This window comes from Cygnus olor, chromosome 24 (genome assembly GCF_009769625.2).
Source record: "Cygnus olor isolate bCygOlo1 chromosome 24, bCygOlo1.pri.v2, whole genome shotgun sequence".
Lineage (NCBI taxonomy): Eukaryota > Metazoa > Chordata > Aves > Anseriformes > Anatidae > Cygnus > Cygnus olor.
Window position 1 is genome coordinate 522,552 of NC_049192.1, and position 26,552 is coordinate 549,103.

General features: G+C 39.8%; 1 protein-coding gene across 1 annotated transcript in view; it reads right to left on the reverse strand.

Moving 5' to 3' along the window:
- Positions 1–26,552, reverse strand: part of MAGI3 (membrane associated guanylate kinase, WW and PDZ domain containing 3) — a 72,994-nt gene that overhangs the window by 10,755 nt on the left and 35,687 nt on the right. The window contains 17 exon segments of the mRNA XM_040536168.1: positions 391–576; positions 2,378–2,563; positions 3,768–3,894; positions 3,896–3,961; positions 6,429–6,520; positions 7,691–7,844; positions 9,898–9,929; positions 10,942–11,550; positions 12,970–13,090; positions 13,092–13,159; positions 13,948–14,042; positions 14,990–15,047; positions 17,164–17,243; positions 18,073–18,247; positions 19,519–19,728; positions 21,849–21,968; positions 23,854–23,970. Coding sequence (XP_040392102.1) covers positions 391–576; positions 2,378–2,563; positions 3,768–3,894; positions 3,896–3,961; positions 6,429–6,520; positions 7,691–7,844; positions 9,898–9,929; positions 10,942–11,550; positions 12,970–13,090; positions 13,092–13,159; positions 13,948–14,042; positions 14,990–15,047; positions 17,164–17,243; positions 18,073–18,247; positions 19,519–19,728; positions 21,849–21,968; positions 23,854–23,970 — 2,496 coding nt within the window.

Consider the following 26,552-nt stretch of genomic DNA (forward strand, 5'->3'; position numbering starts at 1 on the left):
TCCTTCGCAGTGCAGTCCTTTAGTCTGATGTAACTCCCCCAGAAGGGACAACTTCAGCAGAAGAACACAAGGTCTGGACAGGTCGTATTTCCATGTGAGCAGCAGGATCTCTCTCATACGAGAAACCATGAGGGAAATCCCTTACCCCAGATCATGCTGGTATTACTTGTATCTTATTTTTCAATATAACCATCTCAGCAGCAGTCTCTTTCTGCCCCACCTGTGTTCAGTTCTTCCAGAGCAAACAGATGAGCCTCATTCTCCTTCCTTTCATTCCCGAACACCTTAAAATACTCCCTTGTAAGTGAATTGACTTCAGAAGTTACAAACATCAGATCTGGCACGTGTGGTAGGTCACATTCACTCAACTGGGCCGTGCATCCTCCTTACCTTCCTCAGCAACGACGGTCAGAGTCACCACATGGCCTGCATCTTTGATCAGCTGCACTATGCTGTCGTGCGAGAGCTCCACGATGGACTGACCGTTCACCGCGGAGATGCGGTCTCCCACTTTCAGCTTCCCGCACTGATCAGCTGGGCTCCCGTCTATAACACGGCCAATCTTGTGAGGAATCACTAGGGAGTCAAGAGCAGGCACATCAACTTTTTCAGATCACAAATACTATTTGTGTTGGACAAGCACCGTACAGACCCAGAACTGCCACAACCATCCCAGAGACTGTCCCTGCCCTACAGGCTGTCATCGAGGTGATGATTAAGAAAACAAAGAAGGATTTGCAGCAGATTCTCTGTCAAAAATGATGTCTGTAATAGAGTTATATAAGAATGCCAATTCTGTTTATAACATTTTTCTTAATATCTGACTGTCCAGAAAACACACCAACAACCCACGGCAACTCTAACCCTGAACACAGGCATCTGTGCAGCATCCTGCACCAGAAGGCGACAGTTCATCCTGCGCACTGCCACGGGCACCGGCCCTGCAGCAGGCATCTCCACACACAAACTGCGCGCAGCAGCACTCGCTCGCCGCTGTGCCGTCCCCCACAGCACAGGCTGGCACCAGGCGCTTTCAGAATGGCTGTTTTTAAAAATTCTTGCAAAGGTAGCATCTGAGCCAAGACCGCATCATGCACTAAATATATATTGGATGAATTCAGCACAATGTTAGTTAGAAACACCGTCGTCTTCTGTGTTCCTGCTGCTTTTTGTTGTACAGTAAAATGAAGTGGAAAAACAGAGGAAAGTGTTGAGCCCCAGAAGAAGGATTCACTTTCAAGCCATCATTGTATCCATCTGCAACCACTTGAACAAGTTCCAGAGCAGTGATTTCCAATAAGGAACTAACGGAATTGACTATGGATTTCAGGAGTTACACGTTTTTAATGTCAGTTTATGTGTAAACTCACTGAGCTGGCTTGTATTTTGAGCGCTGACACAGACAACCCAAACCTGATGGACAAAAGGAGTGAATCTCAGGAAGAGCATCCTACTCACGATCTCATGCAAAAAAAGTTCAAAATTTCTTCTTGGCACTGCTAGTGACTAGCAGCTATGAGCACAGGGAATACAAATCACTTGATTACACAGAGCAAAACTGATCTCGTGCAGGGGGTCACTGACCTTACCATTAATTTGGACTCAGAGCTTCTTAAAAGAAGCTTCCAGCTTCTCTCATTCACTTCCACTCACAACATGTATTTTCCTTTTAACCTTGGTTATTTTGCTGTTTATCTTTACAACTATGCCTGAAGCCATGCTCATATACCAGAATTGTAATAGCACAACATGCTACTTTTTCATTTTGATTCCTAGACAAACACAATCTATTTCTAAATGTCTGACAGTAACAACTTCATTGCTTTCCTCCAAGTGCTGCAGTCTCTACTTTCTCAGATTCCTAAAGTAAGAAATTAGATATATAAACCAAGGTTGAAACTAGACTTCCATTTAAATACCTATGAATCAATGCAATGTGGAGAATATACATCACAAACAATCCATGTCCTGGAGACATGTCCTGAAGACATGAAGAAACCTGAAAACAATCTAGGTCCTTAAGACTACCCTGTGACAAGTACTTCACAATCCTGTGTCCAGACAGGCTGACTGTGCTTTATTTCCCGTGTTCCCCACTTATGTCACAGTAGGATGAAAAAGATCATAAACATGAAGCAAGACAGACTAAGCTTCAGTTGTTTGGTTTGTGGAAAACTGTGAGTGAAAGAAGACTGTATCTACACAGAATGCTGTGCACACATAGCACAGCCATATCAAGGAAAGAAATCACTGAAGAAACTGCAACCCTTAGCACACATGCTAGTGACAACAGCAGCGTTGGTATAAGGACCGTGCTAAAACAGTCAGGCACCAGTAATGCCAGGCAGTGACAAAACCACCAGCTCATCACACTTACCACCAGGAGGAGGTTTGTTTTTTGAGGTGAGAATGACAAAGCCAAATCCTTCATTCTCCTTCCGTTGCAGACGGACATCATAGACCTCTGGGGTCTGCTGGTTTGCAAACTCTACCCGATTTAGTCGGGGAGAACCATCCTGTGTCACGACAGGCTGTGACTCTTCCTCCTCTGGTTGCTTTTCTCCTTAGAAATAACAGACAAACAACAAATAAGGAAAAAAAAAACAATACTGCTGTTTTATCAGGTAAATACAACAAAGCTGTACATCTCAGTATCAGTGCTGGCAAGAGGAAACACTGCCTGCCTTGGAAAGTAAGGGACAAGTTCATAAACAAAATTTATCAAATGGAAATCAGATGATGGATGAAGGCCCAGAACCCTACAAAGGTGTATATAGCTATGCAAGGAAAGCCCACTGCAGCCTGATTTTCCACATCAGAACAGACCTGGCAGTTTGTAGAACAAACTTTGTCAGAGTGATGTGATGCTTTTTTTGTAGTAAAATAACATAGTGGCTTTTCTGCAAGCTACACATACAAAACCTACAGGAGAGATCCAGCCACAGACTAGAACTATTGCTATGTTAAGGGAGGAACAACTGTTTACTTGGAATGACAAGTGTTTTTTAAAGTCTGAAACCAGGCTTTCTAATGGGAAACCTACAGAATTTTGGTCCTCAAGCAGTCTGTCCATCTATCAGAAGGCCCCTTAAAGAGACTGAGACTTGATCTTAAAAACATGTTTTCCTTTTACTTGTATATATTCAGAATGAATGGTTGACTAACACATTGGAAAAGCAGTACTGGTTACTAATCAGAACAGGGGACCATATCAGGATTCCTGAGCTCTATTCCAGCTGTCGTTCACATGATCAAGCACCATTAACTCAAGGATAAATACCCTTCCACACACTGCAGATCTGGACACTGATCTAAAACTGCAGAATTACAAGATGCTGCACTGAATCATCTCTGGTTTGAATGCACTTATCCTTGCTGCACACAGATGCCAATAGAGTTCAGAATATAGCATGTCGTCCAGAAAACAGGTTGTGTTATTACTCAATTTGCATAACATTAATGGTTGTTCTAACTAGTATCTGCAAAACGGTTCGAAGAAAACAGCATTGCCATCTTAATTTTCAGAGTCTTATCTGTGTGAGCAGTGCTAGCCAGCAAGCGCCAAAGTGTCAGCTTACTAAATTCTGCTTTTCTCCACTTACTCAGAATTGCAGCTGACACTCCTTAATCTCAGGTTGCTCATTCTAGTGCAGTAACTGATATGTCTCAGAGCAGCTTTAGTTGATTTGATTGCACCAATGAAAGTGCTCCTTTAGTCACATCTATTTCATGTGGTACACTCTCCAGACAGACAGACAGACACATACCACCAAAGAAGATCTTCCTCCGGACTGTGAGCAGCACCTGACCAGTCCGTGCAGCACTGGTCATTAAGTCCAAAACTTGTTTGTGTGACTTCCCTTTAACAGGGACTCCATCAATACACATCAGTTCCATCAGCAGCTCGAAGCCTGCCATCTTTTTCTGCTGCTCCCAATGGGATTATGGCTCCAATATAGATCTATCAACAGAGCATAGTCACTGGGTTTGAATGGCAGAACATCAACTCATCAGAACACATAATGGTTGGAAACTAGGTGAATCCAGACAGAAAGGTCTTTTGGGAAGATATTTTTAAAGATTATTTACTGTCCAATTCTAGCAGAAACAAAGACAGTGGGTATACTTTGCACTTTTGACATAAGCATAGATTACGTACTTATTACATATATACGATTTACAGACATTATTGAAATAAAAGTCTCTATTGTTCATTCCACTTTTTAGAATTTTTACTTATTTCTTTAACTAAGACAAGCCCAGAGTGCCTAGGGAAGAAGCAAAAGCATTCAAAAGAACTTGAATTTATTTCTGAAAAAGCTGCTCAGTCAGTTCCATGCTTCAAGTTCTTTCAGTGCACAGCTTTTGGTGATTAGATAATGAATTCAAACAGCTGCACTCCCCTTATCAATTTTGTCTACCCTCACCTCTTAAGTGCTACTAAATATAACCCAGATAAGAAAAACACACTATTTCATATGCTTGAATCACATTCAGGTTAAATGAAAGGTTAAGAAGAATCATGGCTGGTACTGTCTGAGGTTAAGCAATGGAGAGCAGCTTGCCTGTACACAGCAGTCATGGCATCAGCTCAGCACCAACAGCTATGGTCGTTATGGAAACAAAACACGAAAAATGCTACGAGTGCAACGAAGTAAAACTCTTTGGTTTTGCTCAAGAGAGGCACGGCTCTTCCCTTTCTTTAAATGCATGTTTAAAAAAAAAAACAGGCTTACACTGGATCATAGATGTGAACAGAAAAAAAAGACACAGCTCTTCAACTATAATCAGAAAGCATCTATGAATAGCTCTACTCCAAAAGTTTTTCTTCTTGACAGTTGAAACAACAGCCCCTGACATATGGTATTAGTCTTACTACTTCTTTGCAGAGAGGTTTGCCTTTTAGGAAATTGAGGACGTCTCCTAAAGCTGCCGTAACAGGAACAGACAGCCCAGGGGGTACCAGAAGGGCATTTGCCAGCCTTCCTCCAACTTTGCCATTCCTCAACAATTGCCACTACACATCCATGTGAAACTGTGCAACAGCTCTGTAGGCTGAAGCCAGGAAACACTATTACACGATGACTTCAAACAGTTAATTGAACCCTAATCACTGACCAGGTTAAAGCAACCCAGGCTCTAATGAGTATGCTTCCTCTGGAGCAAACATTAGAGCTACGTTTTGATGCCACTTATGAAGCAAAACATACATACATCCATTTGCAGGAAGAAGCCAATTTTAATAGCTTCTGCTTCAAGGCTTTTATGCAAATTCTAAAGCACCACATTTTGTATTTTCTGAGATGAGAGGGAAAAACACAAGGCAAAGATTAGCCTGTAAGAGTGCACTGGAAAGGCCATGCTTGTATCCTCAAAACGAATCCACCAGAAGCGACACAGGCTGACACAACAAGATTTTTTTTGAAAATTTGGTGAGCTGGGGGTTGGGGTGAGGGGATGGAAGGGAGGGTGACATCCTCCCAGAACTTGCCGTCATTTCATCAGTTTCAGTCAAAAGAAACAGCCTGAACAGAGTTTTCCAGGTAAGCAGCAGCTTCCTTCCACTCATCTGCTCCCCAGAAAGCACCGACATGCATGTAAACTGAGCACTGCCAGCGCACGTACGGTGCCAAGACCACTAACAGGATTAGGTGATAAACGTGCAAAGGCTGAGTGCCAGCGTGATCCTTCAAAGCATTCCCAAAATGCAACGACAGTTACAGAAACACACACCTGATGCCAAAGAAAGACTTTGGATAAGGAAAGGGAATGGGAACCCTGCAGATTAAAGTCAGCCATGAAGAAGAAAGAAAAAAAAAAGGTAACCAACCATTTTCTTCCTTTCATTTGGACTTGAACTAGTGAGGGAGAACTGTTTCCCTGTAGCCTCCCATTCAGTTCATGAAAACCTCCATCCACCCTGCAGCTCTTCAGCTGTGGGCTTCTCACAGACACCCAACTGATCAGAGCCCAAGGCTACCTGCTGGAGTCCTCACGCTGTGGTCAACGCCTTCGTGGCCTCTGGGAACACACAGTGCTAGCACAAATTCCACCCAAGTGGACACTCTGACAAAGGAAACACAAAACTGAATATACACCACAGAGTTAGCTTGCTTTCCTAGAGCACTGTTCATGCCCTCTGGCGTTAACCAGGGCTGGATTACACCTTCCAGCTTTAACTAGATTACTCAAAACATCTCACTGACTGAAGACGAGACTATTCTCTTCTCTTAGGAACTGGAATTAACTCAGCATCAACCTGGTAATCTGAATCAAGTTTTGATCTTAAAAGGTAGTTACTGAACTGATGATTTTTTCCATCACTAAACTACTTAGAATGAGAGGGAAAAGTTGATGACAGAGTAGGAGTCATTCTAACAGTAACAAGGTAAGGTAACATGTAAGCAACTATAAACAGCTTCACTTACAGGCTGGTCTGGTCCATCCCCTCCAAGCACCCGGAAACCGAAGCCTGATTCTTGTTTGCGCAGGAAAACGTCCAAATCTCTTGTGTTTGGAGCTGAGAAAAGACATTTCAAAACATGTAACGAGCTATCTTTGATTATTGAAAGATTATTCCTATGTTGTGTATTCCAATTCTTTCATTGACAGAATGCAGTAACCATAAGTACGGTAACCAATTTGAACAGCTAAATCTTCAGTGAAGTTCTATTTCCAAAATGGAAAAAATGGTATTCAAGAAAATGCTAAAAAAGGAAAGGATAGATTGATGAACACCAAAGAAGAAATCACAGCTGCATTTGTGTGGTGGGCCAGGATGAAATCCAGTCTGTAACACAACTCAGAGCCACCTTCTATAAACACTGAAATTGTCAGGTTTGAATCACAGAATCACAGAGTATCTTGAGTTGGGAAGGACCCACAAGGATCATTTGAGTTCACCTCCTAGACTTTGCTTTGGTTTACTTCAGAATTAGGCCATCTTAGAGACTGAAGAATTGTCAAATGGCTGTGAAAGGGTGCAAGTTCCCTCTTTAATGATCTCATACTAATTTGTAACAAATATAAATCTCCTATTGTATTCAGTGTAGTTACTGTAACTGAATTTTGGCATGTCAAGTTATTTAATGTGTCCAGTTTGCATAATTTTATTTTGCTCCACTTTCTGATGTTACAATCCTTAATTACTTAGGCTAGTTATTTATGAACTTTTTTTTAAATTGTCTGCAAAGTTATTTATGGGCCTATTTACATACACGTATCTGTAGCAAAGCCCACTTATGAACAAAATGTTTTTGGAGAAAATGTCTCAAGGATTTACACAGGTCAAACAAAAGTTTCTTGATGCAAGTCATTAAGTAAAGATGATGCTACAATATGCCATATCTCCCAAACTCCCATCTGTTTTGGAAGAGGAAGTCACATTTGCTTTATCATGTCCACAAATTGACCAATTTGTTCAGAAATTTCTGGACAGGAAATATCATATTAGAACACTATACCATTTCTATGATTATGTTATTGAAACTGGTTGAAACATACTGCATCTTTAAAAAAAGGGCTCCACAGTTCCCTAATTTCTGTGTGAATTATGCATTTGTTGAAATGTTCGTATCCATACAAGGTTAAATGAACTCAATATGAAAGTCACAGCAGTTTTACTACATATATGACAAAGAAAAAAACCTGTCATACTTGAGTATTTCCAAGTCGATGTTGAAATACTCACGTTTGTCCTCATATATAGTCTTGGACTTCAGGTAGACTTCTGAAGGGTCCAGTTTTGGAGAGCCCGATCTTACAGCAGCGGGTGGGAAAGGCATAGGTTGTGGAATGGGATCGTTGATAGCTTCCAAACTCCCTGAACTGTCCTGCTTATCCTTCTGAAACAGAGCCCCACCCCCACAAAACATGTATTAAATCAAAAGCCTGACGGAATTTGTGTGTGCAAAGACAATAACCATCATACTGAAGTGACATGCATGGCAAAACATGGGAGTAAGGGAACAATATCGCAGGTGACCTTAGCTTTCCCAGCACGTGAGCTCTGTACACAGCTTGCATCTGACTAGGCTGCTCAAGTCCTCCAGACAGGTCACAGATTTCTGCCAACCACCGGGCTTAGAAACAGGGTTTGAAACGACTGATGCTCAGAAATGTGTAAACCTTGCAAGCCCCTGCCATTACCGACTCAGCATTACACATGGCACGCTTGGCGGACCAGCCAAGCCGTTAGGGCAGCCCAGCAGCAGCACAAGGGCATTATAAAACACCCAACAGGAGCGAACACTTGAGCATCACGAGGCACAGATAAAACTGGGAATAACAATTCAGTATTTGCATTTTTTTCTTCTGCTGTGATAGCTGCAACACTACCATTTCAAGAGGAAAGGACACCAAGTATCCTTGTGGCCTCCCATCCTAATTTCCAGTGGATTATGCACTAAAGTAACTCTAAAAACCTATTCTGAGCTGAAACCCAGCTTGGAAAACTAGAACATGGTGGTCTGCATGCATCTGTGCATGTTAAACAAAAGCACAAGCAGAATAGGCTTAGATATTCCCTTTTAAGAAGGGTGGAAGAAAACCCCTCGAAGGAGTTTAGCAGTTTCACACTTCTTGTATGTTTATAAACACAAGAACTTGCCCTTTTTAACTGAATTCATTTGCCATGTTGCTTAATGCCACTGAACATTGAGTGCTCCATGGGAAAGCTGCTACTGCCTGTGTGCTGGAACGCCATTCCCGGGCTCCTAGGTATTTTTAGCATGCCTGCAGAGAGTGTGTGGACACAGGAACCAGGCTGACAAGGCTTGCACCCTCAAGTTGCACAGATTTATACAACAATTTATTTACTGTAGGCAGCTGTATGCTTGCAAGGAACTGAATCTTCAAATCTTATTGAGTGCAGCTTGTTTCAACCATACACTTGTGCGCTCATGCTATCCCACTGCTTGGATGTGACTACGATATTTGAACTACACAACATAGAAAAATAAACCACGCCTATATTCTAACGGGGTTTTCCTAAAATGAAATAATTTGTTGTGTACAAGGAATATTTTTGAAGCAGCAGCTCTTTTCTTAGAGGTGTTCACTAATGGGCATTGACTAGGCTATTTCATAAGAGAAGCGCTCATGACAAAAATATACATTATCATTCACATTATGAGGCTACTTTATTAATCCCAACGATTCTTTACTGAACTAATATATATTAAAGATATCCCAATGGGTCAAACGTTACAAGAATAACAAACATCCAACTAGAAATGCAAAGCTACAGACAGACTTTCCAAATATATGGATTCAAAGATAAGCAAGCAATTTAAGAAGGAAATACGAACCAGTTCATTTTATGTGGAGATCAAGAAATATCAAAGAAGCTTAAACTTATTTTAGAAACCCTATTTCACTTTAATACAGGTAATTAGCAATGCATTAAAAAAAGTTTTAGATACAGTACTTTGTTTCCCCTTTAACACATACTCTGACAACATTTACCTATGACAATGAATTTATACCAGCTAAGGGGACATGCTTTGCTAAATCATCTTGCAGATTACCACAGGGACTAAAATCCAGAGAGGATGAGATTAAAAAAGCAGGTCTACGTACGTACACAGATAGCAATTTCAAGTATAGTGCAAAAAAGAAGGAAATAATGAAAGAACTTAAGGAACAATGTCCTATTTAAAATCACAACTGAGCAGCAATACTTCATGTATTTTCTTACAAGATCTTTGCTCTATTCTTGGTATTTCAGTAGTAAGAAAGAAGAAATCCATTGCATCCAACAAATAACCCAAAAAACCTCAAAGGATTCTGTGGAAGAACTTCTGTGCTAAGTAGATCATATTAATGAGTTTTTTTGCAACTAAAGAAACCTCAACATTCTTCATCAGAAACAAATTTAAATACACCATTAATACTCACCACTCTGCCAGTTTTAGTAGGTGAGGGTGGACCTGAAGAAAATAAAATGTAGAAAGCAATTTCAATTCTAGGTCACCACAAGTTTAAACAGTATTACGGTAATAAAATCGGTTTCTCCTGAGCTGAAAATGATAACTGCTTATTCACTCCTTTTAAACTGCAAAGTGAATGTTCAGTTGACCAAATCCATTACTTAAGTCTCAAATTAGAACTGCTAGCTTTACAACAATGGAAAATGTGTATTTCTCTTTTTGCTAGACACTGGTAAACCAAAGCACACATCAGTTCATTGGATAAGGACTCTGTGAATTTGCCTGGTGGCATTTCACTTGCTACCAAAGAAATCTGATTGTTTCCTTAGCTGATTAAGAAATAGTAGAATTTATACAGAAAAAGACCTAGTTGTTTTCGCAAGTATGGATGACTGAAGTGACACTCTCAGGACTACAGTAAATGCTTAAAGGCACACTAAAGCAACCATGTGTCACTTTATAATTCATTCAGTTCCTTCTGGCAAATGCACGCTACCCTACCAGTCAGCTTCTGGGGAGAGAATGCATTCTGGTCTCTAAAAGAGTCAATGAAGAGGTATAAATAGGCAAGTGTGAAAATAATAATTTTTCTAGTCTTTTCAGCAATCAGTTCCACCTTACTACTGATGCTTCTTGCCACCTGTAATCACCTGTCCGTTACAGCTACAGTTACTGGAACACATTTGTAGAGCCTCAGAAAACTATCTATTGTACCCTTTGGATTATGCTAGAGACTGCATTTTTGCTTTAGCATTCTCCAGACACTTGGAAGAGCCAGCATTTAAACATATTACCATAAAATTTTTGTTAAAAAAAATCCCTAGTAGCGTCTTCTCACCCCAAATACTCAGGGATATAGATTAAACCTAGAACATAATGGCTTAGAGGCATAATAAACTGCTAGTTAACTTTCAACACTGGACAGGTTTTAAATATCACACTAAAAGGGGACTTTAAAAAAGCATATAACCATATATAACTGTATATGACAACTGTAAATGTATGTATATACCTCCTCTTAAGATAAGCAGCGGCACCTCTGTTCCTACTGGAAACTGCTTCAGTACCTCCACCACCTGCAGATGTGTCAAGCTCTGTACGTTCTGGTGGCAAATCTCCTTGATTACATCCCCTTTCTGAAGTCCTTGGCACCACTGGCTGTCTAAAATCATTTTTACCTTCTGCCCTGTAGGACTGTCTGCAATGGCAAACCCAAAGCCTTTAGGACCTTTGACTAGAGGAATGGTGACCAGCTCTGGCTGAGAGCCTCCCGAAGATGCAACAGAGATCCTCTGCTCATTTGTATCCACGGAAGGGCCATTCAGACGACCATTGACCAACATAGGGCCCGTTTTTCCATTCTGGTCCAACACGACTGTTCCTGGTATTAAATCCTGGCTGGTCAGACAAACATCTCCTTTAGTCCCAGGTGGTCCATTGATAATAGGTGTAGCTGTCACTATATCTACAACAGGGTCTTCATTGTCGTCAGGAAGAGGATAACCACGACACAAAGTCATGTTTACATATTGGTTGACAGGAACTAGCTGAAACATCTGGACAACATCTGCATGGGTATGGCCAAGGACACAATTTCCATTTATGTCTACAATGACATCACCTGTTAAAAGAGGAAGTTCAACAACATCAAAACCGAAAACAGAACCACCCACACCTTTCCAGTGTTCTGAGGCTCAGAAGAAAAGCCTAAGTGGACAAAATCTCAGTGCAGTCTTCAAAAAATAATAATCTATGCTGGCTGTGCCATTACCTGTTGGCTATCTGGTGCCAAAAAGCATAAAGGATTTCCTCTTCGCATTTTTTTGTGTCATCTCAGAACACAGTGTGCTAAATATATAAACTTTAATCTGCAGTAGATTAAAAAAATGATACTGTACAGCCACAAGAGATGAAGCAATGTGCGCACACATTACTGCAAGCAGATGTTTCTGCTTTAATTCATATTGTACAGCATCCTAATCTCAAACCAAAACTAAATCAGAGTTTTGAGGGAGTTCCTATGTTTATTTTAGGACTGGCTGAACTTAAGCTAGGATTGCACCCACGTATATTTCATAGTCTTACACTGTTGACACGTGGTTAAGTGTGTATTTTCAAAATGAAGTGGAAGTACATGTCAGATCCTGAAACTTTGTTTCATAATCCGCATCATGAAACTTTGCATATACAATACAATATTCCTCGGGAGTAAACTCTCTTGCCATCTAAATGCCTAAGTGTTAGTAAAATTTAGTAAAATTCTCCTACTTCACGAAGCGTAACAGGAATAGATATGCAGCGAACATATGTATGCACCAAAACACAATGCTGCACTATTGTCTTTATTTTTACAGAGGATGAAATTGAACTATGTACAAACAAAGGGAAACGTCAGGGAAAAAAACAAAAAAAACAAAACAAAAAAAACAGAAAAAGGTTTTATTTCATAAGTAAATAGTATTAAATCATTGAAAGCATAAACTTTTCTTACTTGAAGCATTTTGCCTTTTCTAGTATACAAACCATATGCTATATTAAGCATATAAATAACTTAATTAAGCATATAATAACAATGAAAGCGTCCAATTCTTCATGCATTGCAGGTTCTCTCATCCCTCATTTCCTCACTTGCCCACTTCCTACAGCTTTGCTTGTTCATTCCTACTGTAGTTTTTTTGTTTTGTTTTTCCAATTTTTAATATCTGGTGCTTTTTGATAGTAACAAGAGACCAAGATTCAAATGCACTGTTTTTACTTTACATATGGAGAGGGAACAAAAACCATTCAGTAAATGGCTATGAAGCCCAAAGCTAAGACAAAACTACTGAAATCTTCAAAAGTGGCCTCAAAATAGATTTGTCCCTAGAACATTGCTTTTTCGCATTTCAGATACTGCTCCACACAGATCTTTCAAAAATCTGACAACTAGTGAGGTATTCATATTCAGAGTCAGTGGATGGCATCATCCAACCTCCTGCACATCAGAAGCTGCACTCTCTAAAAGCACAAGAAATGGAAGTTTAGAGAAATTGTAATTTACCTGGTGCAATTCTCCCATCTTGTGCAGCAGGTCCGTCTTTTAACACATTCTTCACCTGGAGAAACTCATCAGGCCTGTCCCCTCCAATGATTGTAAAACCAAAACCCATTGTACTTTTTTTTTAGTGATGTCCGTATGAGGGCTCCTGTAAGCTGGGATGGATCTCTAGTGAAGAGAGACTTCTCTGGTCCTGTGCATGGTAAGATCCAACACAGTCCACCATCAGCAATGCTGCTGTGTGGTGGCATTAAATCCCCAAATGATGCTGACTACAGGCATGTATAGGATGGATAACCACAGAAAGAAGGAAGATGTCTTAATGGCTGAATACCAAACCTCTTTAAGTGATTTTTGAATTATGGACTAAAAAGACATGAAGGAAGAAGGATTAGTTTTGATAACTCTTTTTTTCTCTTTTTTTTTTTTTTTTTAAGGTGTCATAAAGATTAATGCTTTGGTTAACTTTGGTTAACCTCCGCAGCACCCTCACAGAGTAAAGCAGACAAAATACTGTTGCTCTCATTTCACAGCTGAGTTAAGTGAATGGAAAAGTTACAGTTTTTCAAGACTGTATTACAAATTAAAACAGAACAGGAACTAAAGCTCCTACCCGTCATTTCCAATTGTACTCTCTAACTCTTGAACGTCAAGCTCAAAGTAGACCAAAAGCATAAAAATTCAAGGAGTGGCTTACCCTGCACTTTTCAACTGGCTCTTCTAACCCTCCATTTATTGAAAAACTGCTTATGACAACCAGCTTTAGAATGATTAAAATTCTTTTAAAGCAGTGTCAGGGTCTCAGTTCAATTTTAACATCAAAAAAATCATTCCAAACATCTTACAGATTCTGGAGGGCAACACCACAATGGCCAGCAGAAAGACAAGGCTAATGCCTTCGTGAATTCCAAAATAGGTTGCATACAATGCTTACTTTTAGATAAAGATATTAGTGACAAAGAACATAATATTTACTGATACCTGATTTTGAAGGGCCGACATCAGTCTGTCCTAGCTGTTTTTTTCTTTTGGCTTCTAATACCGGGTTTTCAAACTGAGTTTTCTGGTTAATATGACTGTAGACAAAAGGTAGGATCAGGAACTCAGAAGAAAGCATCCTGCCTATTTCACAGAAATGACTACCACAAAAGACACCCTACAAATACTACTTTTTTTATTATTTATCTCAGATTAATACCCCAGAGGAATGAATGCTAAACTATCATAACCAACATGGAAAGCATTTTTTTTCCTTTCAACAACTTGATTTACTTTAAAAAAAATGTAATTATACTTCTTGCAACTATTAAGTAGAGTGCACATTCATTCCACTCTGCAAACTTCCAAAAGTTTGTACTAGATTAAATAGAGAAAACTTATTTGTTCTCTTGATCCCAGCTATGTGTTGCTTCCATCTACTCATAACGTTTACAAAACTAGCCGTCATCTTTTTAATAATAGATACTGGAGTAGTATAGCAGAATGGGGAAAAAAACTGTAAGTCTGAGCAGGACTTAAACCTCTGTGCTGCCTTTGCAAAGTCAAAAAATATTAGCTTGTTCTGTGAAGCTAATATTTTCAACTCTGCTAATTTTCCTTTCCATGGTTAAAGAAAGGTGTCATTTCCTCTGACCTGAATTAGACTGAGAAGAGCATTTACAGCAGTTACTTACTTGTGACTGGCCTTTGGAGACAGCAGTGAGATGTAAGTTACTCTTGCTCTTTTACATTTAACAGGTGCCACTCTTAAATCAAGTGACCCCATTTTTACTACAGCTAAGAAAAATGACATGAGCTCATTCCCATTAATTAATTATTTTGGTTGCTACTTGCTTTCCTTCCCTGGAAGAAATACATTCCGATAAGTCAATATGGTCACACTAAGGATCTTCAGCGCTTCAGAAATGTGCACCATGGCCTTTTGAACTGTTTCTACTCAAGATAAACTATATATAGTGCTAAACAAGTGCTTTGTTACTTTCTGCTCAATTTATGACTACATCAAATTATAATTAGCACTTACTCAACATAATACGTTCCATATTGTGGGTCTTCTATTTTTTCCCATCCATAAGGAAGTTCTATAATCAGAAAGAACAAAATTATTCATTACAGTTGAAAACTGTATCAGAACTCTGCAAATATCAGAGCTTTTAATAAAGAGAGGGCAGATTACAGGCTCATGAAAAACATTAATTATATAGATGTAACTTTTTTCCCCTCTATTTGTTTGAGGCTGGTCCTTCTGATGAAAAGATATTAGTCTCTTCCAGGGAATATGGAACCTTATACATCTCACTCTTTCTTCCACTGGATAAGGAAACTTGTATTTAACAAAATCACATCACTTTAAGCCTATAATAAACTTAAAGACAACGTACCAATTAACTTACTTAGAGAAGAAGAAACTCTCTAAAAAAGAAAGGTGAAGAAAAATACCTTATTTTAAAATAATGTAATTATCAATCATCAGTTTGATTTGATAGCTGTTGACTTTTCTAACTAGGCAATATAAGTATGGTTGCACAGTCTCTACCCAGAAACACACAAGAAAGAACTATAAATGCCCCAGTATCACATCTCAAGCTTGTAAAACAATGCACCTCCATTCCTCTTTAACTTTCAATTTAAGACCACCTTGCAGAAGAAATGCCATCTTTATTAATTCTATTAATAACATCAACATACTTCACTGTATTCTGACAATATTTCACTTTGGAGTCAACCCAAGTAACCTTCAGCCAGAAATGTAACAGGCATAAGTGAACCTGATTGTTCTGAGGTTTACAATATAGTGCCGACACCCCAAAACCAGCCAGTGCTTGTTTAGGTCTGTCAGCATCAAATTCAGCACAGACTGCAAGGCCTGCCAAGACAACGAGAGGCAGTTCTGTACTGCTGCAGTTTGACTGCTGCTGCAGCTGTGGCAAGCTAACTGGTAGTGGCTAGTGCTGGGACTGCCTTAGACTTCCCTACATTTGGGGTCTAAAATAAAAAAAATACTATATCTTGCAAAGATTTTTTTTAAAAACTTTTATAGATTTCAGAAAGCTCCTTTTCATGGCAAATACACAATCTGGTAAGACAGTGCCCAGCAACTGACCATTACTGACCAGAGGTGACAAGCTGTTAAAACTGGGGTCCCGTTATTCTACCTTTATTGTTCTAGTTATTTTGACCATAGAAATTTAAATATTAGAATAACAGACAGAGTCAGGTAGCTAGACATTTTGAAGGATAAAATTTCTGTCTAATCTTGTTTGAGGCTGCCCTAAGTTTGAAGGTAACAACAATTTTCCAAGCATCTGACAGCATGTTACCACTTATTAATATCAGCATCACTCCACAGGATTTGACAAAACACCCATTGGGACTATTCATTTAGATGTTGTTCACTTGGATATCCTGCATCTCTCTCTTTAAAGTGCTCTTTTTATCCTGTGGTGAGCTGCACGTATGTTTAATAAGCAGCAGTATGAGTCCGTTGCTCCAGCTGGCTTGATTATGAATACATGATTGCTAGCCTGTGCAATTTAAGAAGACAGGCCATTCTGAGTCTGCCTCAGCTTTTGCAACATGTCAGGCATTTGCTGAAGACAGAGCTATTTGGTACTCTTGATTAGCTGACTAAATTGCATGACTATGTAGGAAATGGTTGCAGGAATGTCTGTAGGTCAATCATGAACCTGACCTGTAAGTCTTAAAGCAGCAGCATGAAGAGTTGTTCTCTTTGCTTACACATTCAAATATTACATCACAACACATGCAGTATGTGTTACTAGCAATAGGCACTATGCTGCATTTTCATTATTCATACATTCTAATACTTATGGACCTTTTCTTCCTGCCATATTCCACTCACATAAAAATTTCCAGTGAGATCACCACTGATATATCCAGCTTTCTCCTTAGCGACGATACTTATTGGAACAAAATATGCCATTCTCTTCTCAGGAATGCAGATATATCCATGATTCAGTCAGATTCCACTGCTCCAGGGAAAATATACTATCGTCTTTCCCAGTCTTACGTAAACTCTTATTGCCACCACACTATGGACACTCAGGGCTATACTCTGTTTGCTCCAGAGTCAAGTGTCTCAGGAAGAAGCTTCTACCACAGCAGTAATGGATCTTATCCAGCTCTGATAAACTCAGACATTTATCAGAGGTGACAAATGAATTCTGAATATCTCACCTCCATCTTCACAATCTTCAGGAGCTTTGGCTTTCTTACAGAGCCGAGGATCAAGCCACGTGGTTGTCTTGGTGTTGTGACTGTGGAGCAAAATGCAGCCCATTAAAAGAAGAGGATTTCCACAGACTGAAGAAATTTTGGTTTTCTTTAACTTTTAAGTATTTACTACCTTGGGCAAACCGTAGTCTTTTGACAATTTAACCTTTATTTATGCCTCACCAAATCGTAAAATGCTAAACAGAAAAGACAATGATGCTGCTCAGAGGTACCAGCACGCTGGAGATCTCCAGGACAGATGTGAAACATTAGCGCTACAAACACCATCCCCTGCCCCTAAAAGCTCATTTGGGAATATTAACTGTTTCAACCTGAAAGGAGAAAACATTTTTAGCCTTCTCTTATGCTTAACGCTCAGTTAGGAATTTGTTTCTTTTGCCTCAGAATTCATAAATGAGAATTCATAAATTTCACATGTGAACTGCTTTCCTATCCTGATCTTTAATCTGTGCTGCTTATCTTTTTAAGCAGGCATTCCAAGCCAGGGAACACATGTGGGAAAGAAAGAATAAACAAATTGGCGGATTTCAGAGAAATTTGTCACAGTAAAAGTTTGTACGGTGTTATACCTTACCTAGCAATACCCACCCAGCTTTTCACTTTGTGAAATACATAACTCATATTACAAACAAACTGACTACTCCTGTGGAATCATAAGACTTTCCTGCGCGAAGGCAATCATATCAAGTATGTAGTATAATGATTATCAGTACAGAACAAAACAGCAGAAACATTCAGAATTCCATGCAGAAATATAAGGAATAAGAACAGGAGAGGTGTAAGAGCAGCAGGCAGCTTATCAGCACGTCTCACAATAGCACAGTAACTCCTCAGCGCTGTCGGGCTACTCACTCGATGAAGTAGATCATGCCAGTGTCGGTGTAGGCCATCTCCCAGTTCTTGGGCAGAGGTTCCAGGGTCTCATCCCTTGACAAGTAATTTCTGAAGTCCATGGAGCTGCTTGTCTGGTTGTAACTGGGAACAGGTTTCATCCAGTCAGAAGAATCTGAATGTTTTTCTTTGTTTTCTGCAGTTGTTCAGGGAAAGTGTTACTATTTGTCAGATGCTTATGGTGTTTCTCACTAAGCACCACCCTCTTAATCTGGCTATGAGAGAATGTCAAATACATTCCTGGATGCGATGAGCATTTTTCCACTTTTTTTTTAAGCTATGAACTTTGAAAAGTTGACATGAAAACACTGAACTCCGTTCTGCCCCTGCCAAACAGAATTAACCTTGTATTATTCGTCTGAACCTAGGCTGAAACATCAATGCTGGCAGAAATCCAAGTTGACTACTTTGTTTCCCTTCCCATATACTGTTTGTAATGCCACTGAAAATAAATAAAAAAAAAATCCTACTAATATTCCTCAAAGCACCAAAACTGAAGTGCGGAAAAGACCCAAACTGCCAATAAAATAAACACAACCCTCCTGCAATCCACAAGAAGAAAAAGCTCCCAAAAATCCCTGTAGAAAACTCTTAACTGCAAGCCTTGGCCCTGCAATTTAGAGGTTATGCTCGGTGTTCTCAGCTACACGACTATGTCCATGACTTTCACATAACCACCAGCCAGGCCACCAGGCCTCTGTGTGCTGTGGTGCTGCCAGCCCTAAAGCTCGCAAGGCTCGGGCAGGTCCGGTGGATGTAAGTCTTACACACACGCAAATGCAGCGTGACGGCTTCTCTCCACCGTCACTTCTTCCCCCTCAAGATGAGGAACCATTACAGCAGAAGGAAAAGGGTGTCCTGCCAATCTCTGAAACATCCCAGCAGACACTGGTCCAGTCTCAACGTGCTCTGCTTTACTTCCCTCCACAAACACCCCCTTAGGCAGTTTCAGGTTGTGTGACAGTTCCCTTAACCAGAATAATATGAAAATTTTACAGTATGAGTTAGTATTGCCCCTTAAACTGACTGCTTCACTAAAATCTCCTGCATGCAGTAATCTTACTGAAATGAAATGATTAAATTTACAGGGTATGAATTATATTCTGCAAAGGGATTCTGTCGTACAGATAAATTTTTCCTTCCCTGTTGTAACTGGCCACTACCCAGCACTACATGTTCTCTACTGAGCAGTGCATTTTATGATGCAATTGCACATCTGGCTGAGAGAACAGCTGTTTCTTTTCAAAATCTAATTTCAAAGGAGAGTAAAAACACCCGTCTGAGTAGAAAACCACCTTCAAACTTTACCAAAACTAAGGAAGCGCTTCAAGCAAGCATGAATGCTATCTGTAAGCTTCTTATTCATTCATGAAATACTTCGGGGAATTTTTTCCCTTTGTAACCAACCTATCCCTCCGCTGCCATTAACTGCTTCCTTTTCCTCCTCTTCCTCCTCTTCAGGGAGAGAACTGTCCATCCTTTGCATTTTGCTGACTGACGTGGTTCTTTTCCTTTGTGATTCAGTATCAAAGTCATTGTCGAAAAGAACTTGGTCCACTGGATCGGGCTGAAAGGGGCTGGGCTCTGCTGGAGGCTTCGGAGTACCATAAAAATTACCTGACAATGAGACAGAAATCACGATAATGAAGGCACTGGTACTTGCTGAAAGTACTGGCAATTGTAGTGAACGTTTTATTGCCCATGTAATTTGTCTGGTGTCAGGCCTTAACTGTAACTTCCTAAGAAAGACATCACCACCATCAAAAACCAATCAATACTCAAAAACTATTTATTCCTACAATGTGGTTTTGCTCATGATTATATTGTACATCAGAGAACAAGACGTTTAATTCAAAATTTCTATCCTGCCACAGGTTTTCAAAGAAAATGAATGATTTGTTATTTTGCATGGAATTCACTAATGCTCCAGAAAGAGACTTGGGGAACAGTCTTAGAGAAGTAAAACATTGAAGATCAATTGCTCTTATTCTGTATACCGGTTAACTGACTTAGAGTAATGTACATTAATAGAAACATGCTGAAGTCAAAAAGCAAAACAGTATGAGCAGAAACATAAAATATCTATTTGCATTAAAAAAATACAACCAACTGACTTTTAAAATACAGTTCTACATTTTTCTACTGACAACATACATGCTGTTAATACAGTTCCATCTAAAAATGATTTGTAGTTAAGAAAAATAAACTGATTTTTTCTTCAGTATTTTCTTTCGAAACACAAAGATTGAGAATCATCTGTTTTCTGGAAAAGAATTTCAGTAACTGACCTCTCTCCTGACTGCTCATATGATTTTTATTAGGGAACTGAGCACACAGCAAGAGAGCGTCCCAGAATTCCTGCTGGGTTCACATTTGGTGGCTGGATTTTGATTTGACCGTATTAAAAAAAAAAAAAAAAAAAAGAAAAGAAACCCAGATAAAGGGTAACTCAGGAAAAAAAAAGTACCAGTTTACCCCAGATTTGCTTAGGAGATTTCCCCAGACAAGGCAATGTTATTTGACAGCATGCAGCAAGAGATACATAGAACGAGGAGGTACAGAGCCTTTCACACAATCTTCTACTTCAGACATTTGTATTTTTTTGTTTTTGACACATTAATCAAATTAATTCAAGTGCCATTAAAACCACCGCCTACCAGAGAAGTCCTCTAGCAGCATGCTTACAGCTATTTGTATTGTATGTCAAAATCAGGCAGCTTTATAATCTGGTAAACTCCGTTTAGCATCAATGAATGCTGCACATGCTCAGCATTTCTGAAAATTTAGTTGATTTCAAATACAACTACGTATTTGAATAAACCTTAAGCCAGATCATATTTCAGGATTTATAAACTTACATAAAAAAAAGCAATGTCATTTCTTCTGTTTAAAGTGTCAGGAGGTAAATTGTTCCATAGTAAAAAGCAACAGAACGCAGGCAATCATTACTTGAAACATCTGCAACAGGGGAACGCTCTATAGCAGTGCAAGGCTTCTGAGGGTTGAGCCAAACTTGTCCCTCCTCCCTCTTACTGTAAACAAAGATGGGTTTTGGGGCCAGCGCCCCCACCCCCACAATACAGCAATGTGAGGAACCTTAAAGTTATCTCTGGCTGCTATCTAACACTTTAAAACAAAATAAAACAAAGCAAAGCAAAGCAAAAGCCCATCACATGATGGCAGTTCCAGAACTCTGGATAATTGCTTCCTTATGGTTCAGTCCCCATTACATTTAAACCAACTTTGCTACAGATTTGGACAACAGAGTCTAGTGCTGTTCAATTTTTCATTGCAAAATCCTTTCTTCCTATGTATCAAGATTTCTCCTGCCTCCCGTTCTTTTGATGCATGCCTCTGAGAAGAATGTCTCTGTTGTCAAAGGTTAAAAAAAATTTACTATGAATTCCTTTATGACAAAATTCTACTAAATAGAGGCAAATATTTTCAGAACACTTCCTCAAAAATGCAACATGGAAAATAATCAGATCATGTAAGACTGGGCAGTAGGACCAGTTGTGATGCAGTAGCAAAAGCAACGAACAGCCCAAAGAGAGTTTGGAAACAAGACCTATAGTCCTCTCACAGGTACTCCAATATTGCCTCTCTACTACTCTGAGAACCATCAAAGCGGGCAGGAAAAGTGGCACCTGCTGTGTGTGGGGAGCCGTGCTTAGACCACGATTTTGGGTAAGAGCTCTGAATATTTATTCCTGTTCCAACAATCACCATCGACATACCATCATACGTTCCACTTTCTAGCAAGGCTCCACTTTCTTCAAGTGCTTTGAACTGCTCAACAGGAATAAAATTATAGTCTACCCCAGGGACCTCCCCATCTCTGGGAGCCCTTGTAGTGCCTGGAAAGACAGAGAAAACACGCTTGTAAGATACTTAAAATCCTTCTTGCTTACCAAATGCAGCCTGCTGTCAAAATAAGTAAAATCAAGATATTTTTGAAGTTTTATACAATGACGACCTCATTCCACTACGGTAAGAGAACATGCAAGTAAGTGAACAATAACGTATAAAAACTAGGCCAGTAGCCTGCATAGGAATAACAGTTATGATATGGAGAAAGGAACAGGAAAAAAAGCAGGATAAGGTGGTAATTAGAATTTTTTCTTATGCTCAGTGAACTGAAAACTTATGCTGTAGATGCTGACAGTGACCAGGGTCAGGCAACAGCAGTCTGTCATTGTAGGTAGCTGTTTCACACCTGTGGTATTTTAATGCAGTTGTAGGGCTGTTTCATCTTCCCACTGTCTCGTGACCACCCGTACCCATTCAGTAATTTTTGATGAGGTCAGTGTGACTAAGCATACTTGATTATTGGGCCACCAAATCCATAACTGGGCACGAGAACTATTTTTTAACCTTACAGTTGAGAGGACAATTCATCTGTACTCCAAACCCTGGCTATAGGTAAGCTTTTTCAAAATAACCAGTAAATTGCTGTATTAATGCAGAAGTTCTCAAAGTTTTTATGTCTATAATTAAGGGACACACATAGTTATAACAGCTTAATTAAAGCTCTCCTGGTAAGGAATTTACTGATTCATTAAATTGCTATTAGGTTAAAAGCAATAAAGGGATACATCATTTGTTTCAGAGAGCAGCATGAACAAGAGCTGCTAGTAAATAAATTGCATTTCAGCACAATTATCTTTTAAGAAATTCAGAAACTCTTGGGCATGCTCAATATGGTAACGATACTAAACTGAGAACAGAATTCCTGTAGTTACAAAAATGTCAGCTGACAAACTTTTATGTTTTTAGTGCAATTAATATTTAAATACAATCAGGGATGTGCCTTTCAATCAGTGAACCTCTGAGACAAAGTAAAGGATGGTTTCATGGTAATTTACAAATGAAATGGCACATTAGAGTGAAAACCAAAATCAAGACAGTTGGCAGCTGTCAGAGCATCCTGCACCTTGCTATAAAGGTGCTTGCTATAAACCCTCACTCGTGGCAGCAGTAACCTTTAGGCACCTAGTTAAAGACAGGTTGGCACCTGCACTGCTTGGACTGGGCGACGCTAGCAGATGTCAGAGCAGAAGGGCTGGCACGACTGACGAGACCTAGGCCCACCCAGCTCCCCCGGCTAATTAAGTCTTGCTGTGACACCGAAGGCCACGCTTGCCCTGGTCCATCCTCTTCTTCCTTGGCCACAGATTCACGCTCCCTCTTGCTGCCACCTCCTCGCGCTTTCTTCTCAGGATTAGCAAACAACGGGTCCCCTGCACCTCCTGTCACTGCAACCCTTTCCGTACGTAGTCCCTCCTGCACCTCCCCACAGCTGTGCTACCTTGCCTAACTACATGCGGCCCTCTCCAGGTCTCAGCTTTGTGCAAAAAAAAAAACAACACGTTGACAGAAAGCATGATGTGTTTGCACTGCTGAGGAAGTGCTGAGGAAGATCTGTTTCCCAAGTGGGAAATAATGTGGCTATTCTAACCCCAGCAATAACTGACAAACTTCCAATGAGCTAAACAGAGGTATTCCTGAAATACTCTAAGCTTTGAATTCTGAATTTTTTGTTGTTTTGTTAGTCCATATTGGGAGTTACTTTTCATCGCAACTTTAAGATATGAAGCTATTCTATCTAGCAAAGTCTTTCAACAAACTTCCTGCTGAAAGGTAAAACTACAAACCAGATTAAGAAAGAAGACATTTAAATCTCTCGAATTATGCGATGGTTAGCACAAACAGATCAAATGAGGCTGACCTTTACATACTTACAAGGGATGGTTCTCAAGTAGAGATTGTCTCTGATCACTTGCTGGAGTTTATGGTCTATTGAGCCCTTCTGGAACTGAAGGCTCAAGTAGTGACGCAAGTCTTTGTTGATGACTTTTCCTTAAAATATTAGAAAAAATAAAATAATAATAACAACTTGTAAAAATTAAGCCAAAATTGCCAACAATGACATTTCACTACTATAAATATGTCAAAAAAAAAAAAAAAAGAAAGAAGCAGCAGCAAGCCTTGGGTTGTTTTAAATGCAACAACTTCAATGGAAAATACATTATTAAAGCCTGGTTCTCATCTGGTGTAAATCAGGCCGAGTGATTTTAAGCATAACTGAGCAACAACCACCCAACCTCAGCATCTCCTAAATAAGACAGTGCCAATATTCTGGAAGTGTTTTGAAATAAAAAGTACTAAAATACAAAAGCTATTACCAAAATTAAAACTCTCTACAGATAGAAAACTGCTTCAAAACATACACAGAGATAATACTTTCCATTCAATTTACTGCTATTGTTTAGACACCTGAACTCAGTATTTTGTCACACGTGAGTCTACATTCTTGGTATTACAAAAAGAAAATATTTTCTTTTTAAAAAACACTGCATGACAGAAGATTTTTTTACAATTATTCCTTTGCAATACTTCTGTCAGGTATCATTAGCAAATCTGTCATATCGCTAGATAGCCATGGCCCCTTTAGCACACAAATAACTGAGCTCTTGTGTTACTGCTTCATCCCTCTGACAGAAGGGTACAAAACAATCTTTTGTACCCTGTCATCTTCCCAGAAAGCACATTAAATAGGGTTCAGTGACCCTGATAGATTTAAGTTACGTACCACAGCAGAACACTCAGGGCTTCAGGGAAAAAGGCTTTTAGTCTTTGTCGTTAAGAACCAATACAGGAGATGGCCAGTAGCATGCCTATGCTGGTGTATCTCAATGGGAACAAAAATTGGAATGGTCTGTACTTATTTTAAGTCAGCAACAGGTTATGAAACTTAAGAAAACTGCCATATGAGTGATTCTAAAAGGGGCCTCTGAAGTCTGCTGAGACCCAGCTGCTGAAGAAGCCACTTCAAAGTGCCGAAGAGAAGGGAATGGGGCAGCAGACACACATCGGTCTTAACACAAAGCTCATCTGCACCTTAAAACCAAGCTTATTGTTCTTATACTAAATGTCGATCTGGTGGGTGTGCTGCACAAAAATCCCTTCCACTACTACCAACAATATTTTCCCAAACCATGTCACTACAGCAAAGTTCATTGCACATTTTCATTTTGCAAGTTTATACCCCCCTTCTCCATACATAATAAATCAGTAATTCTATGCATCACCTAATAGTACCAGCATTGTTGGGTTTGTTTGTTACATTAAAAAAAAAAACCACTTAAGCAGTTTTAAGTCTTTAACAGCTTAACAACATAAGGTGGAGTGTGGAGAAGAGAATGTGGTGATCTGTCTGGAAGTACAAATGACACACAAAAGAATACAGTGGGTATGACAAAATTTATGTGGCTGAACTTCAAACGAAATGCTGAAAAATGTGATAAGAGAACAGATTATTCTTAACACTGAATCTTGTTCAGTAAAGGAGAACTTAAGATTTAAAAAAAGCTAAAATTGGTTCTGTAACATCATCAAGAACTAGTTAGAAAATATAGGTAACATGGGGAAATCTAAAGTATTCACGTCTTGACATTTAAGGAAACACCTTGCCTACAGTACTGAAAACCGATTTCCAAACAATCCTGTGTCGAAAATAATCTTCAGCAATTTTCCTGTTCAATTTCCCCACGTTCTACTAAATACATAATTGCAATGCCAGTAAGATCCTGGGACATCTTAACTCCAGGACCCGACAGGAGCAGTGCCCGGGAGTTCCACGGGACCTTCTCGCCATGCCAGGGGCAGGCAGGCGCTTTGTAAGTGTCTCTCAAACGTCGCCTCGTCTGTCACCATTCACCAACAGCACGTCAGGTAGCACCCTCTTCCATCCAAGCAAAACAATGGAATGGAGGAAAACATTCAGAAGGGAAACCGTGCCAGCTTACCTACCAGCCCTCTCTTTGCAGAGGTCTGCCATACAATGGCCCAAACCAGAAAGCGACCGAAAGAGACCCGAAGCCCCCAGAGGAACGAGCAGAAAGCCCCCCGCACTCACACCTCCCGCAGCACACGGAGCTCAGGCCGTGCTCAGCTCTAGACCTCAGCTCCAAAGTCTATTTTTCACCCTCATTTAATTCAGTCATTTATTTTAAAACTACATTCAGAAACATAAAAAGCATCCTACGGCATTAAGAAGACCCCACAGCATAATCCTCACAGCTTGCCAGGAGTAAAACAAATGATAAATAATTACCGCTAATGGGGGCGGAGTGAGCAGCACAACCCTCTGTGCCCTGCTCCTTCCCAAAGAGGAGACCTGCAGTAACGTGCAGTGCTCCCCTGGGTTACGCGTTCTCTGCTGTTAGGACAGCAAGCCCTGAGCTGAATTCCCCATTTTGCCATCATGAGCCTTTCTTTACAAAGGTTTGGGTTTGCTTCCTGCAGCACAATGAGCAAAACATGTCATGGAAAATGAAAACAAATGGTGTAATCTCCAGCAAGAAAAATATTTTCCATTTGTTACCACAAATCTCCTCATTGTTTGTAGACAAGATGGTTTCTCAACATTAAAAAATGTT